The sequence below is a fragment of the Anabrus simplex genome, chromosome 4 (genome assembly GCF_040414725.1).
Source record: "Anabrus simplex isolate iqAnaSimp1 chromosome 4, ASM4041472v1, whole genome shotgun sequence".
Taxonomy (NCBI): Eukaryota; Metazoa; Arthropoda; class Insecta; order Orthoptera; family Tettigoniidae; genus Anabrus; species Anabrus simplex.
In genome coordinates this window covers 319395048-319421202 of record NC_090268.1, presented here as the reverse complement: position 1 = coordinate 319421202, position 26155 = coordinate 319395048, and the positions used below count along the sequence as shown (strand labels likewise).

At 38.8% G+C, this 26155-nt stretch overlaps 1 protein-coding gene across 1 annotated transcript in view; it reads right to left on the bottom strand.

The window, feature by feature from the left end:
• Positions 1–380: 380 nt before the first annotated feature.
• The window catches only part of LOC136871934 (protein SSXT), a 79679-nt gene continuing 53904 nt past the window's right edge, over positions 381–26155 (bottom strand). The window contains exons 4-6 of the mRNA XM_067145674.2: positions 18834–19014; positions 18637–18755; positions 381–3650 (exon numbers count right to left, since the gene is read on the bottom strand). Coding sequence (XP_067001775.2) covers positions 2337–3650; positions 18637–18755; positions 18834–19014 — 1614 coding nt within the window. The 3' untranslated portion in view covers positions 381–2336. The remainder of the gene's footprint in view (positions 3651–18636; positions 18756–18833; positions 19015–26155) is intronic.

Below are 26155 nucleotides of genomic sequence, written 5' to 3'. Positions count from 1 at the left end.
TATGGTATGTGACTACACAAATCTGACAGGGCAAGCTTAACCACTAACCACAGGAATAGCAGCAGAGTGACTAGTACAAGGTTTGTATCACAGTTGGGGCTAAACATAAAACATGTTATACATCCTTTGTAACAGTCACTGGAACTGTAAATGCTGGACAAACTGTCTGGCAAACAAAAAGACTGAAATGCTTCCTAGCACCAAATTACAGTTACTGTACAATATCTCTGAATGATAACATCATATTGTGATAACCATTAAGTCCAACTTTTTCAGGTGTTACAAAATCTCTGGTTTACACCCACTGAAATATATAAGAAAATATCAAGTGCTGAAGCAGGTAATAAATTTGTGGTATTATAATTAATATGAACAGTAGAAATATTCAACTGAAGAATTTAATACTACACTATTCACAACAGAAATTACTTTCACTTTTGTACCCTCAAGGATTAACAGATGGTTTATTTTAAGCGGCAATGACATCAAGGTCATTATCCCTTTTGTTCTATCAGCCCAGTCAAACACCGTCAGTAGTGGTATTTTAATTATCAGTGAGGAAGAAAAAGGCATTTTAAGCAAATTGTATATCCTTCATCTCTAACTTATTTATAGTGAATATTCCCATTTTACATCCATAAAAATAAAATAAAAAACTGTAATCGGGGTTGAACCTGTTTATGAACTTGATCTGTAATACGAATTACAAGAAGCGGTTCTTTTCTATTCAACAGAAAGCACACCGACTTAGCAAAATCTCCACTGAGAAAGATCTCATGTGGTCACACAGATGAAATAATAAGAGTAGTAATATCCAACACAGCTATCACTAGTCAAGTCCATGGAGTAATCTTTGTAAATTACTGTTTTTCTCCGAATCCAAGATGTTTTTTCCTCAGAATTTCATGTAAATGATCAAGGGTTGTCTTGCATTCGCGATCTAACAGTAATATAATAGAGTTTGAGGGAACATTCCTGAAACTCTATTATACTAGTTATACGTCAACATGGAAATGAAAATCATAACCTACGTCCTAACAGTAACGAACACCACTATCAGCTACCACGCTGCTTCCCTTCACCCCACCACGGCAGCTGGTTGTTTAGTGCCTCTATGTAACGTCACTAGTTCTCGGAAAATACCCTCTACAATAAGCTTTTCAAATCCGCAGAAAGGCGTCAAAACAATTCTTAGAAAGGTCACGGCTATCCTGTGGTACGCGTCTATGGTACCTGACGCTTAGTAAAATTACCGGTTTTATAGACAGGAGGAATGTCTCATGATGGATCGTCGTATTATAGACACACGTGGAACGGGTATTGCCAGCAAATTTTCAATGGATTCTCGTTGGTATTATTATGACAATTTTAAGTTATAGTTAATAATAATAATAATAATAATATTATCTGCTTTACATCTCACTAACTTGGAGACGCATGGGCGCCAGAATTTAGTCCTGCAGGAACCATTTTACATGCCAGTAATCTGACATGAGGCTGACGTATATGAGTACCTTCAAATACCACCGCACTGAGACAGGATCGAACCTGCCAAGTTGGGGTTAGGAGGCCAGCGCCTTAACCTTCTGAGTCACTCAGCCCGGCATTACTGGTTATTAACCATGCGGAAATTAATAATAATTGTGCAGCCATAAGAAAATATGGTGTTAGTGTGAAGATAATGATACCTAAAGAAATACATACTGTACAAAAATTGCATTCAGTGGCCCGCAACAAGGATGCTTTAAAGAAGTTGAACATGAAATTGAGGCCATAACACAAGATGTGATACGAATGCGGGCTTGCAAAGAGGAATTCCTGAACTTTCAAAGGCAGTATCGGATACCTCTAATTAAAATGATTAGGGAAGTGAGTAGGATTTACATGATACTTGTGTGTGTTTTTTCCTCAAATTAAGTTTGAAATTTGATATAAACAAAATTATGATTTCACAATGCACTTTCTAAGCTTGAGTTAATTTTCTTTGAAGGAAAAAGTGGGGGCCGTCTTGCATTCAGGGTCGTCTTGGATTCGGACAAATACAGTACAACTTGAAGACCTTGAGTAGTACTATTTAACAGAAAACTCATTTCTATAATTCAAATCACAATTATAAAGAGAAATACAAGTATATGCTGTCATTTACAATTAGGGCTGAAAGTATCTGAAACAAATAAAACCAAAAAATACTGTAGGTAGCAATTTTTTCTTATTATCTAAACACTTCCTCGAGTCCCACAACCATGAATATTATGTAGACCAACATTTTAAATCGTTGTAAGAATAGCCGAGTAGGCTGAGAAAAAATCTCATCTTTAGCAAGATATATTATTCAGTTACTGAGGAGGTGGCTGATATCCTGGAAACCTGCTTTGATCATAACTTCCATACTGGCCCTGAGGAGGAGGACCTTGGGGACCTGGAGGTGGCATCTGAGACCCTGGGGGTCGTGGATACTGAGGGTAACCTCCTTGGCTAGGTGGAGGAGGATATGACTGAGGACCGTACCCTTGTTGGGAATGAGCAGAATAGCCATGCTGTGGAGGGTAGCTCTGAGGTTGTCCTTGCGGACCTCCCTGAGGAGGAACATATGTCTGAGTTGTAGCAGGATGAGACTGAGGAGGAGGATGGCCATAAGTTCCAGGTTGTTGAGATTGATTGGAAGATGGGGGAGGGCCCTGAGGTCCTCCAGTTTGAGTCTGTGGTGGCTGAAATCCAGCCTGAGATGGAGTGGATGTTTGTTGCTGTTGTGATGGAGGATATGCACTGGCCTGAGTGGAGGGTGGATAGCTTTGAGAAGGGGTGCTACCTGGTCCTTGAGGATATGTTTGAGTTGAAGCAGAAGGAGCCATAGTTGTAGCTCCACCAGTCTGAGAATAAGATGTCTGTGGGGGGCCAGTAAATGGAGGAGATGAAGCTGAGGATGGACCATATCCCCCAGGACTAGGCTGGTTCCCATAACCAGCAGGTGTTTGCTGAGACGATGACTGCTGACTCTGGGACTGAGTAGTAGGAGGTACATAACTACTAGACTGAGAATTACTGCTCCCATAGCCAGACTGTGATGGTGGTGGCTGCTGCTGTTGCTGCTGTTGTGGTTGTTGCTGGGGTTGACTCTGGGTTTGATAGGAATTACCACCAGGACCTCCGCTATTACCGCCACTACTCACACCGCTTGTGCCACTATAGCTGCCACCCTGACCAGTCTGTGTAGATGACTGGGAGACTGAGCCATAGCTGGTCTGGGAACCTGAAGTACCATATGCCGTCTGTCCTGCGCTTGGACCATAATTTCCTTGCTGTGGACCTCCAGAGTTTGGAGGCGGATAGCCTGCTTGCTGAGAAGGAGACTGCCCAGGAGGAGGTGGGCCGTAACTACCTTGTGGATTAGGTCCAGCAGGGCCACTTCCATAGCTGCCCTGTTGCTGTGAAGGAGTAGGACCCCCATATGCTGCTCCACTCCCCACTGAAGTAGTTGTTGGAGGAGGACCATAGTTTGGTTGCTGAGATGGTGGAGGACCTCCATAATTCTGAGGTTGTGTAGAAGGAGGGGCCCCATACCCAGAAGACTGACTAGGACTAGGATAGCCACTCTGAGGTTGAGATGGATTTGTCTGTTGTTGCTGCTGTTGAACTGGAGTCCCATAGGTCTGAAAAGCAATAAATTCATACATCTGATACATACACACACATACATTCAAAGTGAATAAAAGTAAAACGAATACAACAGAATTAAGACTAACAGATTGTTGGTTTAACACCAGAGTAAAATAACCTAGAAATTGACATCAATATTCAGTAAAACCTCCTTAATTCAAAGTTGTTGGGACGCAAAAATCGGACTTAGACTTACATGATTTTGAATTAACCCGGGAACGCCGGAGTTTTCAATTTTAGTTTTTTAAATTTTTATTTAATATTCCCAGCATTCACATATCAGAGAACATTTAAAAGTCATTTTTCTAAAAATTGAATCGTTGGTTTTTAAATGAGGGCCTGGTACCGTACGGTACCGCACGGCGCTTGACATAGCTTTTGGTTGGAACATAAAAATTGTTATCTCTTTAGAATACCATGAAACTGAATGCTTAATATTGTTACAGAATATCACTTACAAATTACTGAGCAATAAACAAAAGAAGAAACGGTGTTTATAGGTTTATTTGTGATATCCCTTTGGGAATTCCGAAATATAACATTAGCTCAGACGTGACATATCTTTAGGAAATACGAGTAATATTACTTCAGCTTTTCTTATTTAGTCACCTATTTCCACTCTTCACTAGTTTAGAATGGCAAAATGCTGTTTACACAAACGCCCACACTACACGTGACGCATTCTGTGCGGCCGCGGAATTCGCATTCGTTCGCCGCACAGCTCCGGCTTTGGTTTGTCGGAGCGATATATTGATGTACGCCATTGAATCTCAAGGTGTCAGATACACTTAGAAGTGTAAACAACTGCATTTATTTACCTTAAAATACCACCCAAATATATATGTCGTAATAAATATTTTGCACCTACCCTTTTCTGATCGTGGTACTTTCACATAGCCACTTAGAAAGAAAATGCCGATGAATATTTTCATTTCTTCGGGGTTATTTTTCGTTTGTAAAAAGCATATACCGGTAGTTGTTGACTTCTGAGCAGAAGAAATTCATAATTTCATCGTAATGAAAACCCTCAAATATTTCGGTCGGCATCATATATCGAAAAGTGGAAAATTTCGCACTATGGAATTGGAGTGAAAGTGGGCCATACGCCATCCAGGTACCTGGTGGATGGGGTGATGATTTCGCTCTCTTTCCGGGCCATGAATCATTATCGGACATGGATTATCTACTCCTGTGCGGAATTTGTTGCTTTAGCACTATTTCTGCTGGTGCCCGTGATTGACCTCCCGTAAGGTTATCTGCGAGACCCCCTTCATCTTCCTCAGATAATACCTTAGATTCCAGTGGTTCAGTATGTCATGCCGTTTAATTTTTAAAAGTAAAATCTACAATTATAGAGTTTTATGACACACATAAATCATTATTTGCAACTAGAGTATGAATTGTTACCCTTAGAAGTAAGGAGGAGAAAGTAAACAGAGAGGCATGGTAAGCGCCGTGCGGTACCATACGGTACCAACGGAATAATTTATGTCATAACAGCTAACACAGGAATGCTGACCAATTGCTTGTTATTTCAATTCATGGACTTATATTTCAAGACAATAAACCACATGATACAAAATCGCATTGTCAATATTTATAAACAAAGTAAAGCAACTTACTTTAGACGGGCAGTCATTTTTATTCCTCTCGACACGATCTCAAATTACAAGCAGTTGTTGCAGCAAACAAATACTCTAATAAAACCTTTTGTTGATTTTAGGTATTGTAGAGAGTATCTCCTTGACAATGTACAGCGAAGTTGCCAGATTTATGGCGCGAGTAAGGATCAGTATGAGAAAATCAGAAGTAAGGCGCACCGGTACTATACGGTACCGCACGGCGTTGCCGGGTTAAGTGCCACCAACTTATACTTCTGAAATGCAAAGCATTGCCACATCACAAAAATTCTAAGACCCATGAATGCATGCAATCATTCTGATTCACAGTTTAAACCTTTCCAATTGTTGTGGGGGAAAAAAAGTATTCTGAAATGTATCCAAAAACGTGCATTTACTCAAACACTGCACTTGGATAATTCAGAAGATAATGCTATGCACCAACAAACATAACCTCACACCAGAAAGAAAAGCCACATGATTCAAAGACAAGGAGAAATCTGTGCATGAAGCAAAATATGTCATCATCATTGACCAACTCCAGTTTCCCAGGTGTGGTATACAAACCCCTTCCATCTTGTTCGGTCCATGAACCATTCTCCATTCACAATCCTAACCTCTCTCCTCCACATCCTTCTTCACTAAGTCTGTCCATTTTTCTCTACGTCTGCCCACTGGTTTCTTTCATACTCCTTTCTTACAGACCTATTGGCACTAATTCTTTTCACATGACCAAACCACTTCAGTCTTGCCTTTTGGATCTTCTGGAGTAAGGAGTCTTCTAGTCCTATGTCTTCTTTTTCATTCCTGTATCCCTCCTGGTCTTCTGGATCATTGTGCGTAGGAACTTCATTTCTGCTGCTTGGAGTATCGAGTTGTCCTTTCTTGTTAATGTAGCGGATTCCAGGCTGTATGTGAGGATAGGGGTGTAGTATGATTTATAGTGTCATCTTGGTTTTGAGAGGTACTTGTTTATCCCATAGTAGCTGTCTTACTTGGAGGTAAAAATGTATTGCTTTGCTGATTCGACTGTTTACTTCATATTTAGCTAAGTTTTCCTTGGACATTATACTACCCAAGTACTTAAATTCTGTGACACTGTCCAGCTTAGTGTCATTTAGCATGATTTCTGGCTGATTGTCACCCTTCTGTACCTTGATGTTTAATTCATATCTCTCAAACTCCTGACTCCAGCCTTGCAGTCTCTCTTCAACATCTTTCTCTGAGTAACCCCAAATTACTACATCATCTGCAAATGCACATGCTTTTAAGTCTTGTTGCCCCTTTTCTTTTAGCGCCTTTAATATGGTATCCATTACATAATTACATAATAATAAATAATAGGTGCAACAAAGCACCTTGTTGTACTCCCCTTTTTGTCTCAAACCAGTCTGACAGTCCAGAACCAACTTGTACACAGCTTCCGGTTTTCTCATAAAGCACCTTAAATTTTGAAATTAGACTGTCTAGAACTTTGAGCTTTCTCAGGCACTCCCAAATAAGCTCCCTTGGTATGCCTTTTCGGTGTCAAGGAACAGTAGATTTAAAGGTTTCTGTTTTTCCCAATGTTTTTCCATTGGCAGTGTTCTCCACTGGACCATTTTAGTGGGCGCACCGCCCTGCTGTTTTTAGAGACCGCCCGGCTAACATAACCTAGATACATGTACAGTAGTTATGTAATATTAATACATATTTGAATCACTGCGTGCGCCAAATTAAAATATAAATACTGTAAAACGGGTTATTTAAATGATAAATCTACATTATTGTTAGCATAATTGCATCAGTTACATCAGAGTTGAAATGTTTAGCTCAACTATAACGTAGTGTCATGCACGAGCGGTGCCTGGATTAGCGTAGAATCGCACGATATCACTCGATTCCTCATGACGTCACAAACCCGTCTGGTAAGCCCTGGTATTTGATTACAAATGAGCAGTAGAACACTAGAACATCTTATTCGTGATAATAACACTAAAATTGTCTACCTGTCTCCTATTCCCTCTGTGGATCAGTGGTAGAGATAGCGGGTTTGAACCCGGGAGAGGTAGTCGGATTTTTGAAGGGTGACACTCCATGTCGTAAGATGTCAGCATCGGTGTTGGTGCTTACCCGACAACATATACTAAAACTCAGCCTTAGACACCCAAGAGAGATTCGGTTTACTCTGCCATCTAGTAGGCCGAGAGTAAAACGGAACGTCGAAATTGAGGAGCAAGCAGTCAGATGGCATCAAATTAAAATATTTGCACAAAGTAGCTGAGGCCATATTATTATTGTTAATGCCCTGAGGGGAATACATTGAAATATCTTATTCATTTTTTTCGTAGTATTCACCGCCCAGCTACCCATTCCTGCCACCTGGCTGATGAAAATTTCTAGGGAGAACACTGCATTAGCATCCTGACAGCAAATGTAAGATCTGTTGTTGATCTTCCAGGCCTAAAGCCATATTCTTCCTCTTCTAAAAGTGATTTTATAATTTCTCGTAATCTATCCTCTATAATTTTTTTCAGAAGTTTTAGTCCATGAGAGAGTAGTGATGCCACGGTAGTTGGTACATTTCTGTCTGCTGCCTTTCTTGAATATAGGTACAATTATACCTTTCTTCCAGTATTCTGGGATGGTATTTTGCTGCCATACTACATTTAAGAGTCTATATACAGGGCCTGGACAACGAATTAGGAATTTTAAATTTGTTTTCGGTTTCTTTAGTTTTTAGCAACTTTTTACTCACTTAGGTTATTTGTCTGAGTGGAAATGAATGTGAGCCTCTTCTTTTGGCTTGAATGTGTTAGTAACTCAATTCTCCACCGCTAGAGGTCTTAGAGTTCTAAGTTTTCCAGGTAGATGGTGTAAGTGCTGCCATTGAGAAAGTGTGTCCAGTTTTGTGCCTCTTAGTTTTTTTCAGAATATTGATAAAGGAAGTTGCTTTTTTGAACTTAATTAGGTGGGTCAGCAATTGTCAGAGTTTTCCAAGTGAATATACATATTAGTTTATTGTTACTCTTGAGATTTATAAGGAAAAAATAACAATGGGTAAAAGAGGAGACATGAGTCAAGGAAGAAAAAGGAAATTGAGGTTATGTTGAAATGTTAAATCTCATAATCATGTGAAATTGCCAGGAAATGTAATGTTTCTCCATAAAGTGTTGGAAGAATTAAAAGAAAGGTGGACTTAGGTGAACCAGTTACATCAACAAAGTGGAAAAACTGTACAGGACTGAGAAAGACCACGCCAAGGCAGGATCAAATGCTTAAGAATCTTGCTTTGTGTAACCGAAAGACTACTGTTAAGAACATTAAAGATACTTTGAGTGATGCAGGTTGTAATTTAAGCACAAAGACAGTTCGAAGGCGACTTCACGAGTCTGGTTTACGATCTCACCGTCCGACAAAAAAGCCAAAGTTATCACCAACCATGATGAGAAAGCGTTTATCTTGGGCACTGAGGCATAAGGGTTGGACTGCAAGCGACTGGTCAAAGGTAAGTTCATTTTCTCTATTGTTTTATGAATTAATTCAGTCCATTGACCACACTCTGTTGCCGGCTTTATCAAAATTTTATCAAATTTCAAAAATAATTCGAGTTACTGAATTTTTTATACTTTTTACTCCATACGTTTCCTTGTTGTAGGTTTGCTTCTCGGTTGAGTGGACAGTAGAAATTATTCAAGATCGTCAGCAGCACGTGTGGAGACGTCCTGGAGAGCAGTTGATGTCCGAGTGCATTAAGGAAACTGTTAAATACCCCGGTAAAGTTACGGTATGGAGGGTGATATCTGTCCATGGCATGGGCCGTTGTATTTTGTTGAGGGTACTATGAGGAACGAACAATACAAATATGTCCTGGATACTTGTCTAGTTCCTCAAATAAATGAGTGGTATCCAGAAAATGATGGAATTTCCATGCAGGATGGGGCACCCTGCCATACTTCAAAATTTGTCATGATTCATCTGCAGCAGGTAGGAATCAAAGTGTTGGACTGGCCAGGGAACAGCCCAGACCTGAACCCCATAGAAGGGATATGGAATATTATGAAAAATAAGGTCAATAGTCCATGTGCACTAATATTCCTGAATTAAAACAGCATCTGCAGTGAGTATGGCAACATGATGCGGCTATTACTGAAATGGTGGCACAGAGTTTTGAAAGTATGTCAAGACCTGTTATGGCTGTTATTAAAACTAAACATGGTACTACCAAGTACTAGTGATGGGACATTCGATTCATTTTACTGAATCGATTCATTTGATTCCGTTCACGTTACTGAATCGATACAGTGATCCGATTCACGGCACATTAGTCACCACTCCTACTGCATCTGTGTAGTATGTGCTGGTAAGACAGCATCAACAGCATACAGTGCTCGCAGCTGTCATCTAGTCTTCATACCATGAACTCCTTTCTTAGAAAAAAAAAAATGCTAGTCACTCTAATACATCGAAGGTTTCCGGCGAGGCAGGGTGGGAAAGGTTAGGATTAGGAAGGTAGCAGCCATGGCCTGAATTAAGATACAGTCCCAGCATTTCCTGGTGTGAAAATGAAGAAACTATGGAAAACCATCTTAACGGCTGCCGACGGTGGGATTCGAACCCACCATCCCCCGAACGCAAGCGCATAGCTACGTGATACTAACCGCATGACAACTCGCTCAGTCATTTTTGAAAATAGGTATTTTTCTATCAGCTGAGGATTTTTTAAATCGTCATATTTTGTATAGGCTATCCGAGATGTACAGTAGCCCGCTGGTTTTCTGATTCAACATACTGTCGGTTAAGTTACTGTGTCTGTCCACATATGATTGGTCTTGTGCAACGATGTGACATATGAACTGAGAGAATACTGAGCCGTTCTTCCCAATATAAAACAGGTACTTTTGAGTGGTCATGAGCATGACTCATAGTAGAGTTTAATTGTCAAATGTCAACCAAGTTATAATACTAAGATTCATTAAACTAACAAATAGTATAACCTAATAGCCTACCTACTTACTAGCTACTTCAGAATTATGTTTTGACTACCTTTTTAACACTGCAAATAAAACCATCTATTTAAAACACCCTGTAAGAAGAGGACAGTGAATGCAAATGGGTATTATTTTCAAATGAGCTGAACTTGAGAATCCATTATAGCATACGATTCTTTCAGTGTACTGTACCATGGCTTACTGTATGTCTCGCTGCAGCGGAAGCTCGGCTCTCCGCCAGTGTCCAACTGTCCAGTGTGCCGATAAGGAGCCGTGTATCTTGTGTCTCACTGAGCCGTGCTCGTTCACGATTCTTTCGGTGTGCCATGGCTCACTGTATGTCTCGCTGCAGAGGAAGCTCGGCTCTCCGCGTGTCCAGTGAGCCGATAAGGAGCCGTGTGTATCTTGTGTCTCACTGAGCCGCGCTCGTTCACGATTCTTTCGATGTTCCATGATTCACTGTCTCGCTGCAGCCGAAGCTCGGCTCCCCGTCAACGTCCAGTGAGTGCGCCACTCAGCACTGTCCGCTGGGAGTAAGCTGAATCGTGTGCCGTGAGCTTGCCGTTCCTGTGAATCGATTCACTCGGACACTTGAATGAATTGATACACTGCTTCGAATCATGCATTCAGTAGCCAACACTGCCAAGTACTACTGTCCCAAATGATGTGAAAATAAGTGCATTAGTTGTAAACTTACGAAACATGGTAAAAGCATTGTAAATATATTGTACAAATTGAAATAAAGTTAAAAAATATAAGAATTTTTGGAAATTCCTAGTTCGTTGTCCAATGACTGTAGCCATTGGATTGCTGGGGTTCCTTCTGTTCTCAAGATGTCCACACGTAACTCACCTATTCCTGCAGCTTTCCCTTTCTTCATACTTTTAAGGCTCTTCTCTATCTCCAGCCATGTGATTGGTGGCTCCATATTTTTATTGGGCTCTTCAATTTTTCCAGATTCTTCTCTGTTTTGAATTACATTTGATGCCTCTCCATTCAGGAGCTTGTCAAAGAAGGTCTTCAATTCTCTCCTGTTTCCATCTTCCTCTTGTCCTACTGATCCATTGTCCTGCTCTATTACCTTGATGTCTTCTAGGTTATTTCGCTTGGTTTTAATTACTCTGTAAATAAGTTTCTTGTTTCCTCTGCTGTCCTCTTCCAACTTTTCCACAAACTCATTCCATTTTTTTCTCTTTATCTTCTCTTACTATCCTCTTAGCTGTATGTTTTTTTTGCCCTGTAGAGTTCCTGTAGTTTAGTCATTTCTTGGCCACCTGGATCTTGTGCATCTCTCTGCTTTTCTTTGTCTAGCATCTTTTTTGCCCAATTTCTCTCTTTTGTAGCAAATCTGACTCTGTCATTCTACCAAGGTGTGTCTTTTTCTTTCATGGTCGATCCTGTTACTCCACACAGGTCTTTAGCTTCAGCCACCAAAGTATCTTTAAAAATTTTCCATTCTTCTTCTACTGTATTCATTTCCCCTTTTGGCAAGTTCAATAAATAAAAGTACTTGTACAAGTGAGCCAACACAACTGTCTAATTAGAAACACATGGCACAACAAAGCACACAAGAAAAACTAAAAAAAGACATACATTAACCATAAATATGAACAATAATAAACACCTTTGTACAGTACCTAAAAAAAAAACTATAAATGTTTAATGATCCAGTATATTTTTGGTCACACATTATGCTTGTTGCCTTTCAAAACAAGAATGGATGAAGTTTACTTCAGTCTCTCTTTTTTTTTTGGTAAACATCAGCAACAAACTGTTCCATACAGTCCATAACCCTAACTGTTGCTTTGCCAGCATCACTTGCACTTATCGCAGAGGCCAACACGACTAGAGCAGCAAGTACATCATTTGTCAATGGAATACTTGCCACCTGCACTGTATCTTCTTCATCTTGTTTGGCATCAGCTTCAGCAGCATCTCTCTCTGGTGTCATGTGATCACAGCTGATCAGGGGATCCTGCTCCTCTGAAATAGCCTCCGCATGGTCTATGAAAAATTTAATATCTTTACCAAGTTTTCCCACTTTTATTCTTATATATTGCACCCGTCCACCTCCCGAGTCCCAGACTAGCATTTATCTCAGGGGTGTCGGTTCATTATTTAAGTCATCAAATATAAATATAGCGGCATCAATGAACACGGGAATGAACGGAGCAAGTTAAAATTAAAAATGGGGAAGGCTCGATTGTAAACTTGAATTTAAGGACTCCATGATAGGACTAGGAAGTGACTGTTAACTTTTAAAAGGGTACCATCTAACTACAATGAAAAGATTATGAGAATGGTTTCCTTTGAAATAATTGCCAGAAGGAGCAGTTTATTACGCCATCTGACGTACGAAACTTTGATACATTTGGCAATGATATTTAAATTTCCACACATGTTACATAAACAAATCACTTGCTATATCGCAAGTGGTATCAATATCTTGCTGGGTTGCTTCTGAAAGAAATTACAATTGGAGTATAACTTATGGGTCGATTCCATTTGAATCGAACCGTTGTTCAAGGATATAGCTTCCTTTTATCGGGAGCCCGAGCATAACGCATGTTACGGTCGGCTTCTCGATTTAACTAAGATGATGTACTCCGGCTATATACATTTTTCCGAGACCGGTACTCGGACTGGGTAATGTTTCTCGTGAATTACGAAAAATGGATTACACGGACAGTTCCTATCTTACGATGTCCAGCTGATGCCACACCACTGAATTAGCATTTATATTTTATTTACACCTGATCTGAAATGTTACAAAGTAGCCTCAGTAGACTACTGCCACAGATTAGATAACGAGAAGCGGTGGGAAATACCGTGCGGAAATCGTACGATAACGAGGTAACAAATGACTATAATATTTATCATTCTTATTATTGAAACATACGAATAGAGGGATGTTGTCACCAATTAATTAATTCACTATTCGTCAGAATATTCATTCATCCCCGAAATTATCATCATTGAAATTATTATTATTATTATTATTATTATTATTATTAATGAATAGGTGACTCCAGATATTATTATTATTATTCACGTCACTCAAGAGGTTATTATTATTATTAATGAACCGGTCACTTCCGCCAAAATATATTAAGATATCGGTCGCAATTATAATTATTTCACTGATCAACCAACGGCATCATTACTGTTATTATTATGACAATTATTATTAAACTGACCGCGATGATTTAACATCGTCCTTACATTATTATTATTATTATTATTATTATATCGGTTGCATATTCTCCTTTAGATTCCCGTTTAACATCTTTATCAACGCTCATTTAATTAAGGCGGTCCAATCCTTTATCTGCAATATTTATTATTATTATTATCACGACATCATGATTGTCATCACTCGTCATTACAATGATTACAATATCCGATCATTTATGTGGAATCTAAACTCTCATTATCCTTAAATCCGTAGTATCTCGACGAATAGCTGTGCAGTCTATTTATTTCGTACAGGCTGTCACGGGTTCGAATTCTACCCGCTACGTAACTCAGTATTTCTCTGTGACACTGCCCGTACATTTTACACTCATTTATATATCCTAAGTGTCTCTCGTACGGAATTTATTTCCTTTTCTATCTCAATATTCCTTGATTCATTTATTTCTCACAGAATTATCAACTGACTTATTTATTCCACTTCTGACATCGTACGACCTTTTATTATCTGACTGCAGATTCTTTAACATTTTCTATCTCATTTTGATCTACGCCTTAGTTCGTTCTCCACAAATAATCATAACATCTTGAAATTATATTTACCAAAATTTGACAATCATGGTTTCGTAATATTAGTCCTACGTGTTCCGGCTAATGAATTGCAACTTTAAGACACGACATTTATACGTAAAAATATTGGACCGTAATTTAAACCACACGTTCATTAACATGTACGGATTATTAGCACCGATCTACATTTCAATATTATTAATTTATCAAGTTAAATTACCACACACTTTAATTCCGAATTAAAAACGACCTCCCGTCATTAAATAATTCCTGATAAACTCAACACCTGATCCCTTGACTTTATTATTACGCACGGCTCACTAAATTTCCGATATCACATGAATTATTATTATATCCAATTTAAAAAAAAATAATTTCTTCTTCTTCTTCTTCAAAAAAGTAGTTTTATTTTATTTATTATTATTATTAATTTTTTAAAAAATTAATTTTCGCCTGTTACACGGTAGTCCACTCTTAATATGTTTAACGCATAACCCCTTTTACAATTTCGATTTATTCTGGCACTAATCAATCCAGATACGATTTACTTGGAAATTTTATTATTATTATCGCTTCTCCCAAATTTAACAACTTCACTTTGAATCTGTGAACGTACTAATCAACAACAAAACACAACTGGTATGACGAAGCTGGACTTTCCTTCAATGTCATTACATAGCTCGTTAAAATGACAAACAGAAAAACACATATCGGGTCTATTTAACTATCATAACCAAAATCAAATGTAAAGAAAATATTCTTGACTACAAAGAAAATATGAATGCATGCATGACTTAACGTACTACCCTATATCTACAAAATTTACATCTACAACAAACTGAATACATAAAAAGACCCGATTATTTACATTGTTATTATTTACTACTGTCCGTGCTACAAATTTAGGATGGGGTCGTTAAGCGACTCATCTTGTTACAGAAGGTAACCAAGTCTAATCACATTATTCCCATTTTTTCCCATCACGATAACATTTCCCAAATATTATTTACATTATGTACTCATCTTAGTTTCTCGGTATTCCATTACAGCTTTGCAGATGAGAGGCTCCTTTCGGCCCCTCTCTGCATTTTACTCCTCCATTCTCGATGGCGTAGTTCCACAAAAGATTTCCTGGCACATTACCATTTTACACTAATACCTTAATTATCACAAAACTTCACCATTGACAACGTTAACACTGAACACTTTAACTTTTATATAACAAATTAATATCCTAGACCCAAAAATTTAATATTTTACACTATTTTAATCTTCGTCCAATTACCGCACAATGGACCTGGACACGTACGACGAGGTGTCAAATTTTACGCCCGTCGCGATTTATGTCGTCCGACGCGATACGCCCGTTTCATACGGCCTTCTTGAAGTGTTCATGATAGCGGTTCGATATTGCAAAGTACAGGCTATTATTCCCTTAAAGTACTGTTCGTCACACAGTCTGTTATTTACGTACTTATTGCGGTGCAATTTATATTACTCTCTTACAGTTCAATTAATTTACTTCACTGATATTTATAACTGATAAACACTGTCCTACGTTAACTATTTCCAGTTCATGTTGCTTGAGCGCGATCACATTTTCTAAACACTGGCGGATGCTCGCGCCATTAAATGTTGAGTTACTGTACGCCCGTAGAATTCTAAGTTAGCTGCGACCGACTGTTCAGCTCCAGAGATTCATTTCAAGTGTGTTGGCGAGTATCCCTTGTCCAGTATATATGGATGAGGCTTTCCCTCGCGGATTCATTGACGCCATACCCCTTAGGGAGGGGGTGGATTTTTAATATCGGTACTTGCACTCCGAATTGGACGTTAAAATTTACATCAAATTAATCCACTTCGCTAGCATATTTGCTGGATTAAATATGAACTCCTGGTGATCACAGATTTAGGAGATACGGGTGGATTTAGCTCCTCACATTTCGCGCCTTCGGACGCGTCCCTTACAACGTGGTCTTCGTCCAGCCAATGACATTCAAGCTGTCTGGTTTCCAAGAAATCCAGCCTTCAATTTATTTAATTTGCCAATAATTATTGATTATTTTTCCATGCGTGACATCTAATAAATTCATTACATCGATCCGTGTACTCACAATAATTTATTACTGATTACTTTTGAAGTTACGAGAATATCTCATCCATCATCTCTTAAGATGGTATCCCTGAGTCTTCCATCAAATTTTAGCGATTGGCCGGCAAGCGGTCACGTGATTTAAATCTCCACCTGCCCGAACCTAGGCTAGCGAATGTCCTCGCAACCGCTGTAGTTTTCCATGACGGCACGGGAATCTCCGTCCTGCCAAAAATATCCCAGCGCATTACTCATGTTGCGAGCTTCCTTTGTGTCACCTACCCCCTTCTCTTTCTGACCAAGACTTATTTGTGGACTTGTATTTCCCTGTTCGCCAACTAATGAGATCCCCTGCTGTGAAGTAGCTAAATGTTGTTGTGTCGAGCTAATCCGTCAGGCTCCAGTCTGTCGTCCTTCCTCGCTCCTATTTCGACATTACACAGATGAAATATTTTCAACTACACTTCTGTATTTCAATAAATGTACCATATATTATTTTATCAATCAAATCATGACTGACTATGGGCCTAAGTCACTCGGGTTCAATATATATATGAATGTATGGTCTATGAAAATTGTACAGACATCGGTCTGTTGCCGGAACTCCTTCCATTCATCTTTATCTTCTTCTTCTTCTTCTTCATCATCATCATCCGCCTCCGTAGCGTAATGGTTAGTGTTATTAGCTGCCGTCCTTGGGGGCCCGGGTTCGATTCCCGGTACTGCCAGAAATTTAAGATTGGCAGGAGGGCTGGCATGTGGTTAAAATGGTACATGCAGCTCACCTCCATGAAGGGTGTGCCTGATAAGAGCTGCACCACCTCGGGATGAGGACACGAGTTTAATTTTACTTTATCATCATCATTTAAGGGACCAAATCCAAACTTGAAGATTTGATTGTCTGTGAAAAAATAGCATTCCAGGCAATTGTTATACTCCACATAGCCTCCACCATGTTCCACTTGAAAATTTCTCCCACTGGAATATTTCTAACAACTTCACAGAGGAAGTAATGCACCAGTCAATTTCCGTAGGCATATTTCAGAGATGAAAGGATACCTCAATCTACGGGTTGTAAGTAGCTCGTAGTGTTGGCCAGCAGAAAAAAAAAAAGCAAAAGCAAATTTTAAAAGCTTAATATTATGTTTGTATGGAGAGCACTGATCTAACAAGAGAATTATTTTTCTGCCTTGACATGTCATTTTGCATTCAAGACACACCAGCCACTCCTCAAAAAGTTTGCCTAACATCCAGGCATTTTTAGATGCCTTGTACTTGCATAGAAATTTTTGATGTCCTTGAAACGTTGCCTAACATCCAGGCATTTTTAGATGCCTTGTACTTGCATAGAAATTTTTGATGTCCTTGAAACATAGTGGCTTCTCAAACTTTCCTATGACAACGGGAAGAAGTCTCTCACTTCATCTGTATTGCAACACAGAAGGACAGCGACCTTATCCTGTCCCGTCATACAACTTCTCTCCTTTAAAACAGTAAGTGTTTGAGCTCGGCATTACAAAACAACGTAGTTTCATCGGCATTGAAAATATTTGGTAAATATGAATTCATGATATGAGCCACACTTTCTCAAAAAATGTCAGCATTGCCAGTGCCACGTGATATTTTGGCGTTCCTTAAAACGGTGAAGCTTTTGAACAGCGAAACTCCAGTCCCAGCTTTAGCACCAGCTCATTTGCTTTCCCCTCAATAACCATGCCATCAACAGGGATATTGTTCGCTTGAACATGCCGGAACCACTCGATCAATTCAACTTCCAAATGGGAGTGTTCAGCTCCTTGAATGCGCATTTGCTTTACAGTACTTGCACCCTTCATTTTTCTCGTGATTTTTACAAATGTTGAAAGCGTAGCCATAGGAATTCCAAATTCTTTACCTATTTCAGTTTTGTTTTTTGTCTTCTGTCGACCTCCCTAATAATTTTCACTGTCTTCTTCAGTATCTTGGAAGAACATTGGCACTTAACCATATTGCAACAAAAAATTTAACACGCATACCCTAAATAACAAACTAAAACACAGTATTCATAATATATAATAACTATGAAATACATAACTGTACATTAAAAATTAAGTAAAATTACTGATGGTGGCGATTTCTAAATAACTGCAAGAACACAAAAGAACTATGATTTCTCTCAAACTTAGCAACTCTGAAGTATATTGTAGACACAACAAAGTGAAAGTAAGGAACAGTACCCCTGCACACTCCAGAAAACACGATCTATTGTTACACGGAGAAATTCTGAGTTTAAATTACGCTGATAAATTGGTTTTTTTTTAATGAAAGACAATTCTGAATGAAATGTCTGGTAACGGGACCAACATTCTTCTTTGAATTACGAATTGTCTGCATTTTGAATTAAATCACTTAAATAACACGCAAAACCGTACATCCCAAATTTCCGGGAACAAGAGATCCTTCGAATCTGGAGGGATTTTTAATTAACTGATTTAGAATGATCAAGATTCTAATGTATTCAGTTTGTCTGGTAGAAATACAAGAAAACTTCACTAACCTGAGCAGAAGACTGGTTCTGAGAAGGATATTGCCCAGGATAGCCTTGTTGAGGACTTTGTTGAGGGTAATTCTGGGGACCACCTCGGTATTGTTGAGGGCCAGATGTACCTCCAGGGCCTGTCGAAGTAACAGTTCTAAGTAAGCTTAAAATCTAGTGAAAAGAAACAATAGTAACAAATGTGTAAATAAACTTACGTTGTGGAATATTCTGCTGACCAGGCATCATCTGTCCTCTATAACCACCTTGTTGTTGAGCAAAACTGGCCATAGGACCTTGAGAACTTGGTGGCATGTCACCACTAGGCGCCTGAGTGGGACCAGGGGGACCAGCCTGACCAGATGGGCCATGCATTCCCATTTGGGTTCCACCAGGAGGCTGGAAAATGATTTAAGTAAGCATATAATGGACAAAGCTTAATTCCAGAAAACCACATCTATGCTCTCAGAGTGTTCACAGAAATGTTCTCTTAATTTTACCTGACTTGCTTACAGAAATTTCCCTGACTCAAGAAAACTAAGTGGTATATTAATTCATTGAACATTATATCTTACAAGAAAGAAGAAAGGAAAAACAAGCCTCCTCCTTCCACTTCTCTCTCCACTTTTTCCCTTTCTTTTTATTAGCAGAAATTTGTTATTATGAGGATTCATAATGGCAATGCATCTACTCGCTATTTAAATCTAAGAATTTCATTTTTGTCCTATTGAACTGAGAACGGAAGATAGGAAACTTAAAAGGGTCCACCTTTTCAATACAAAAATGTTATAGTTTATTTACAACATATATTTACACTTGGAACTAGTTTCGACGCTGTTTGGCGTCATCTTCAGCCAAAATGTGGGAAATAGGCCAGCATGTAGACATTTATATTACACAAGGCGTTACATTAAACAATACACATCTTACGAGGAGATAAAAACAGGGATGAATGTAGAAACAAATGAATCATTGAGAAAGCAAAAGTTATAAATATTAAAAATAACCTTAACCACACATCTTGCAGTGCGAAAATATTCACCTTGAATGATTCCTGAATACAAAACGCACGCGCACACATTTCTGAAGAGCCAGCAGGCAGGAAAAAGTAAAGTGAAACCTTAAAGAGTTCTTCTGAGAAGAGTTCATCATTTTTTCTATGTTCCGACTAACTAATGAAGTCTCCCTTGAGTTCCTGATAAACATACACAACAGGAAATTCTCCTTCACTCTCAACAATAGCTATAAAGACCAACGGTAAATTGCATTTTAAATATTGTGCAGAGACGTGAAAGCATGATCTTGAACATGATATAACTTCTTCATTTAACCACCTTTTGAAAGTCTCTCTCTATATTACATAGCTTCATTAACACCACCATTCTGTAGATGTACAAAATAATCTTGTAATCTTCACAGGTCCGGTATTCAGCTCAACAAGAATATAAAATTGGTATTAAGGAATATGTTTTCTGAGAGTTTGGAAGTTGACTGTGCCAGTATTTGTGGTGTATTGTTGCAGCGTTACGTGTAGGGTGGGGGCAGGTTTCTATGATGTTTATTGCGGGACATAAGGCGGTAAAGTTCTTAAATGAAGAAGTTATATCATGTTCAAGATCATGCTTTCACGTCTCTGCACAGTATTTAAAATACAATTTACCGTTGGTCTTTATACCTATTGTTGAGAGTGAAGGAGAATTTCCTGTTGTGTATGTTTATCAGGAACTCAAGGGAGACTTCATTAGTTAGTCGGAACATAGAAAAAATGATGAAATCTTCTCAGAAGAACTCTTAAGGTTTCACCTTACTTTTTCCTGCCTGCTGGCTCTTCAGAAGTATGTGCGCGTGCGTTTTGTATTCAGGAATCATTCAAGGCAAATATTTTCGCACTGCAAGGTGTGTGGTTAAGGTTATTTTTAATATGTATAACTTTTGCTTTATCAACGATTCATTTGTTTCTACATTCGTCCCTGTTTTTATCTCCTCGTAAGATGTGTATTGTTTAATGTAACGCCTTGTGTAATATAAATGTCTACATGCTAGCCTATTTCCCACATTTTGGCTGAAGATGACGCCAAACAGCGTCGAAACTAGTTCCAAGTGTAAATATATGTTGTAAATAAACTATAACATTTTTGTATTGAAAAGTTTCCTATCTTCTACTCGCTATAGCGGATTGTTATTGCTGTATATCCAATTTTTCCGTAAAAATCAGAGAAAAAAAGAATCGGTATAAAACTGCAATCAGTTTGTTCAAAACATTTTATGGATATTTTCCAGCTTACTCATTATTTACAGTATTTTCTAATTCCAATACTCTTTGAATGTGCATGTTCAGTTTTATTCTTAAAAATTGTAAGAGCATCACTCCAGAGGGTTCTGTGACAAACTTTCCAATTTTCTTACTTGAAACAGCATCACCTAACCTAATTTGGCCATGCCTATATTTGAAAAAAAAAAAAAAATTTCAAGCCCCTTCTAGAATAATAACAACTAGGGCTCGGATTCGAGCATATTAGCATATTTTTTTCCGGAATAGTACACATTGAAAGAAGCCTTTCGGTAGTATTTTCATCTCTCTGGGATCAACAGAATTTAAATTTATCAAGCATATAAATGCATAAAACCGCGGTTTTCAAAATAGAAGCATATAAATGCATATTCTTGTGGTTTTCGTCTAAATAGTTTGTTTTTCTTCAAATTCCCCTCCCCCAATTCGGGCCCTGACCATCCTTAAGGTTCTAAAAGACAAATAATTATTGAAAGGCCTATCTGGTGCGAATAATAGAACCGCAGGTTTTTAACCTTTAGTGAGGTCATTCACAAGCCCTAATTGGCCTCTGCCGGATTAGAGAGCTCTGGAAGCCCCAAGCATCCTTTCACTTTGATATGTGAGGTATTTTAGTGGTGCGCCTATTTTGGGAACCAATATTGTATATGTGGCTTTTCCCATGAAGTGGTGGAAAATCCGACCCGGTCAGGTGAAGTTTCTGCATTCTACTCTCAGTTCTCAGTTCGTAATCGTATCCGTATGTACCTATCAAGTTCTTGTGATTTCCAAGTATGCGATGCCTAAAGTTAAGGAATCTCCGAGTGTTTTACTCCGACGATGTGCAAAGGAAGACCCAGACTCGTTTTCTACTGATGGGAAAATTCTTTTCTGCAAAATGTGTGAAAAAGAGGTAAGTTCTTATTGACATTTTCACATCTACGTTCTTAAAGATATTACTGGTCAAATGGTTGAAATTTCAAGTAAGCCGTATGTGCAGCATACGGTGCCTACCTACTAGGTAAGTAGAGAGAAGTCTAAGAATTCGGAGTGTAGACCCGTTAGATCCTCAAATTTTACATTTCCGAGACGGAAATTGACGTTTGGATTTGCTGGTTTTTCATGGGATCGTTGAGAGGGTGTTCGTATTTCTACTGCAATATTTGAAAATAATTTCATAGTCCACAATGCTTTATTTTTGTTCATTCAATGTATTTTTTCTCACTTATGGAGTAACTACCTATTTATTTTCAGATCAAGATTCCGAAGGGTTTTCAATTTTCTTAAAATAAAGCCACAAGTGGGCACTCAGCAAAAGTTGAATAATTTAAAAAAAGGAAATCGAAGAAACAAGTGCTGATACTACCTTTGTTCAATCAGCAACAGCACTCGGACGAGTTCTCTTCCAGAGTCTGTAGGGCGTTTTTAAGTGCCAACATACCCCTCTACAAGGTCGAACATGCTGAGAATAGAGCTCTCTTCAAGGACTTTGCAGGAAGAGAGTTGCCTCATGAGTCGACCCTACGTAAAAATGACTTCACCAGGTTCTACACGCAATCAGGGACAACATATCGGGAGCCACCCAATTTGGTTATCTATCGACAAGACCACAGACAGTTGTAGAGGATACTTGGCCAACGTTATTGTTGGAAAACTCAGTCCCAGTGAACCGGGGAAGGGCCACCTAATTCTGTGCAGGGAGCTAGATGTGACAAACCAGGGTACCATTGCGTGAACAGCGCAAGCAGCTCTGCGTAAGTATATTTTGGTTAATTTATTTTTTGAGCGTTTTGCCAAAGAAGAATAAGTACAGTCTGGCTATAATTTCAATGCATTCTACATATGCTCAGTGAAGACTCTGATAGTTCTGAGAGTTAAATATCTCTTACAGTCGTACGACAAGTCAGAATCCCATTAACTGAACGGTTCACCCTTCATTTTATGCATTCCTGTTTCAGGCTTGCTGTGGCCAACCTTTTCAGATGAGGAGGTAAACAAAGTACTCGCATTGGTGACTGACGCTGCTCCCTACATGATTAAGGCTGGGAAGAGCTTCAAACTTCTCTACCCAAAGATGTTCCATGTTACTTGTCTTGCCCATGCAATGCACAGAGTTGCTGAGGAGCTGTGCGAAAAATCGCCCAGCGTGAACATCGTCGTTTCCTCAGTGAAGAAAATTTTCGTCAAGGCTCCCTCTCGCGTCCATGCCTTCAAGACGATGCATCCAGAGCTCCCTTTACCTCCCGAGCCCACATTGACACGATGGGGAACTTGGATATTGGCTGCCTTGTATTATGCTGAAAATCATAGGGCAATTGAAGAGGTAAGACTAGTTGAAATGTTTAAAATCTTCTCATTTTTGAGGTTTTCTGTGTCATTCTTTTCATATCTTTTATCTTTACTCCATCATACGGCGCCTAATTTTGTAATTTTCTCAGTTATTCTCCTCGGCTAAAATTTCTCATTTATATTTTTTCAAGGTGATCAATACGTTTAATGAGGCGGACAGCAAGTACATCGCGAAAGCTAAGGCTGCTTTTTGAAATGAAGGGCTTGATGCCATCCTTGACTTTCATAAAAGCCTACATAAGCGTCATTCCTGAGGCCATCCTAAAGTTGGAATCGCGAGGGATGGAGTTGGTTGAAGTGGTCGCTACAATACAAGGAGTCATCCAAGAAGCCGTCTCGTGGCCTGGAGAGACTGGGAAAACTGTGAAACAAAAATTGGAGTTCGTGCTGGCTCGAAATCCCGGTTGGAGTGCAGCGTTGGACTTGGAGAGGATGCTGCGTGGCGAGTCTGTACCGTCAGAGGATTTTCCGAACTACTCTGCACAAGAAGCAGCATCATTCAAGTATTTACCTCTCGTGTCAGTTGACGTCGAAAGATCGTTCTCATCATTGAAACTTTTATTGATTGATTTAAGAAAATCATTCAAAACTGAAAACATGGAAAAAATCCTTGTTGTACAGAGCAATGCAGATCTACTTCAATGACTCGCCTAATTCTGAACATCTTGTAAATTAACTTTTAAACTGTAACTTTTATAAGAAAACTTCTCATATATATATACTTGAAACTTGAATGCGAGTATATCGCAGTGTATCATACATACAATTAGAAAATAAAGCTCGTATATAAAGATATGTTATTGGTTTTTTTAGTTTTACTTTCCTTTCTATAGTTTTTAACGATGTTTTTCAAGCATATTCTGCATATTTAACCGCATATAATGTTTTTTCGAGCATATCTATGGAGCATATAATGGTTTTTTCGAGCATATAACACGATTTTCAAGCATATCGATCCGAGCCCTAATAATAACTTTTTCACCATAAAATTACGTGGGAATAGCTTTTCTGAAATTTAACACAGAATGCTGGAGGGAATCCATTACCTGTTCTTGGATGGCAGGCACAGGTGTGAAGGCGTTACGTGTTTGGTATACAATACGGCAATCCTCCCTTGTGGTGGTCAGACGAGGGCGACCGGAAACTCGACAGTATCAATAATTATGACCACAATGGCCACCAATGATCCGCACTGACTTAAATCACTATTATTAGTTAAGGATCTGCCTTGTCAATACACAATACCGTTTATTGTCTAGCACATCTAACAAAAAGATATACAAGTACATGTTAAGAATATATATGTATTTTCTTCTTCAACAGCGACCGACCGACATCGAACCTGCCAAGTTGGGCTAAGAAGGCCAGCGCAGCGCTCTACCATGGTTGTCACTTGCTTTCTTGGCTTACGCTGCCTGAACTGTCAACGATAGATCCCAAGTGTAAGCGTAAGAATTGTAGAGCATAGAAACCTCTACAAAAAAAGTCCACGATGGTATATACCTATTTCGAACCGGTTGCCCCCTAGAAGCGATTTTATATCATAGTCCGCAGTAAAAAAAATAATTCCTATAGATTAAATAAATATTTCAATATTATCCTCGAACTCCTCATTGAAATAAATTGTTTGACCTCCTCCACTATTTCATAAGGATTACAATAACCTTGTCAGGACATTATTTGCATGAATGGTTCAGAAGTTATGACCATTTTAGACTGTAGTGGTAATTCGTTCCTTGTTGTCTGCTAGCAAGTTGCCTCTACCTCGCCGCTAGAGGTGCTAGTGTCGCTCCAGTTATCAAGTGGATGAACCTTCCTTTTATTAGAGCTTCGCGACTGTATATATTAGACTGTGACTAAAGTTGGGAATCTTCAAACAAAATATTCAAGAGATGAATAGGAAACCTTTATTCTGAGAGAGATGTCTACAACTTCGGCATGATGAAGAAATTCATCATCAAGGGGAAATTTCCTGGTAATGTAACTGCAAGCTGCCACATAAAACTCTCTGACAGAATTATAAAACATCTCTTCATCACAGTTATTATCTTTCAAGTATGCCCTAGCTTTTGCTCCAATTACCAAGTCCTCATTGGCTTTCTGGTATTTCCTCCTCTTGAATTCAACACTCAAAAGGGAGGTAGATTCTGAATGAAGAGAACATGGCTGAACAAACCTGACCAATAGGTCGGAAGAGAACATGGCTGAACAAATCTGACCAATAGGTCAGTTAAAAGACCAGTAAGTTTCCTCCTAAGAAGATGTATGGCTGGAGCATCTTGTTGAAGAAATATATTCACAGAGTTAAAAACAGGAAGTGAACTCTGAAGAAAGTAGCAAAACAGTTTTGTGTGTGGGTCTTGTATGAAGGATTTCACAGTTTCAAACTGCTTGGTCTCATTTTTATGGTGGGTCTCACTACAAAACACGAGTGTCAAAGCTTCCCATTGCTCAAGAACTCTTCAATAGACTGAAGAAGCGAGAGCCAATGGGTACCAACATATTTCAAAATTTTGTGACCCTCTGTGCCACAAACAGCCTGATAAACTTTCAACGTGTTTTGCCTTTTAGAACTCTTTATCAAGATAGTAATATAACTGAACCAAAAAGTTCTCTACATTGACTGGCAAATGGGTTGCTGCTTATTGTGCACAGACGTGTATGAGATGACATGAACAACCTGGGATATAAACAGAAGAATGCCAGTCCTTCACAAATTTGGTAACACATTTATTTGCCCCTATCATTGTGTATGCATTGTCAGATGAAAAAGAAATGCAATTTTCCCATGGAATGGCTAAAGAAGACAATTCACTATTAATAACAGAGAAAATTCCCTCAGCTGTATTGTCGGTACTCTCTAACAATGACAATAGAAGAGTTGATATTTGGCCTCTCTGAGCATTAAAGAAAGATACAACT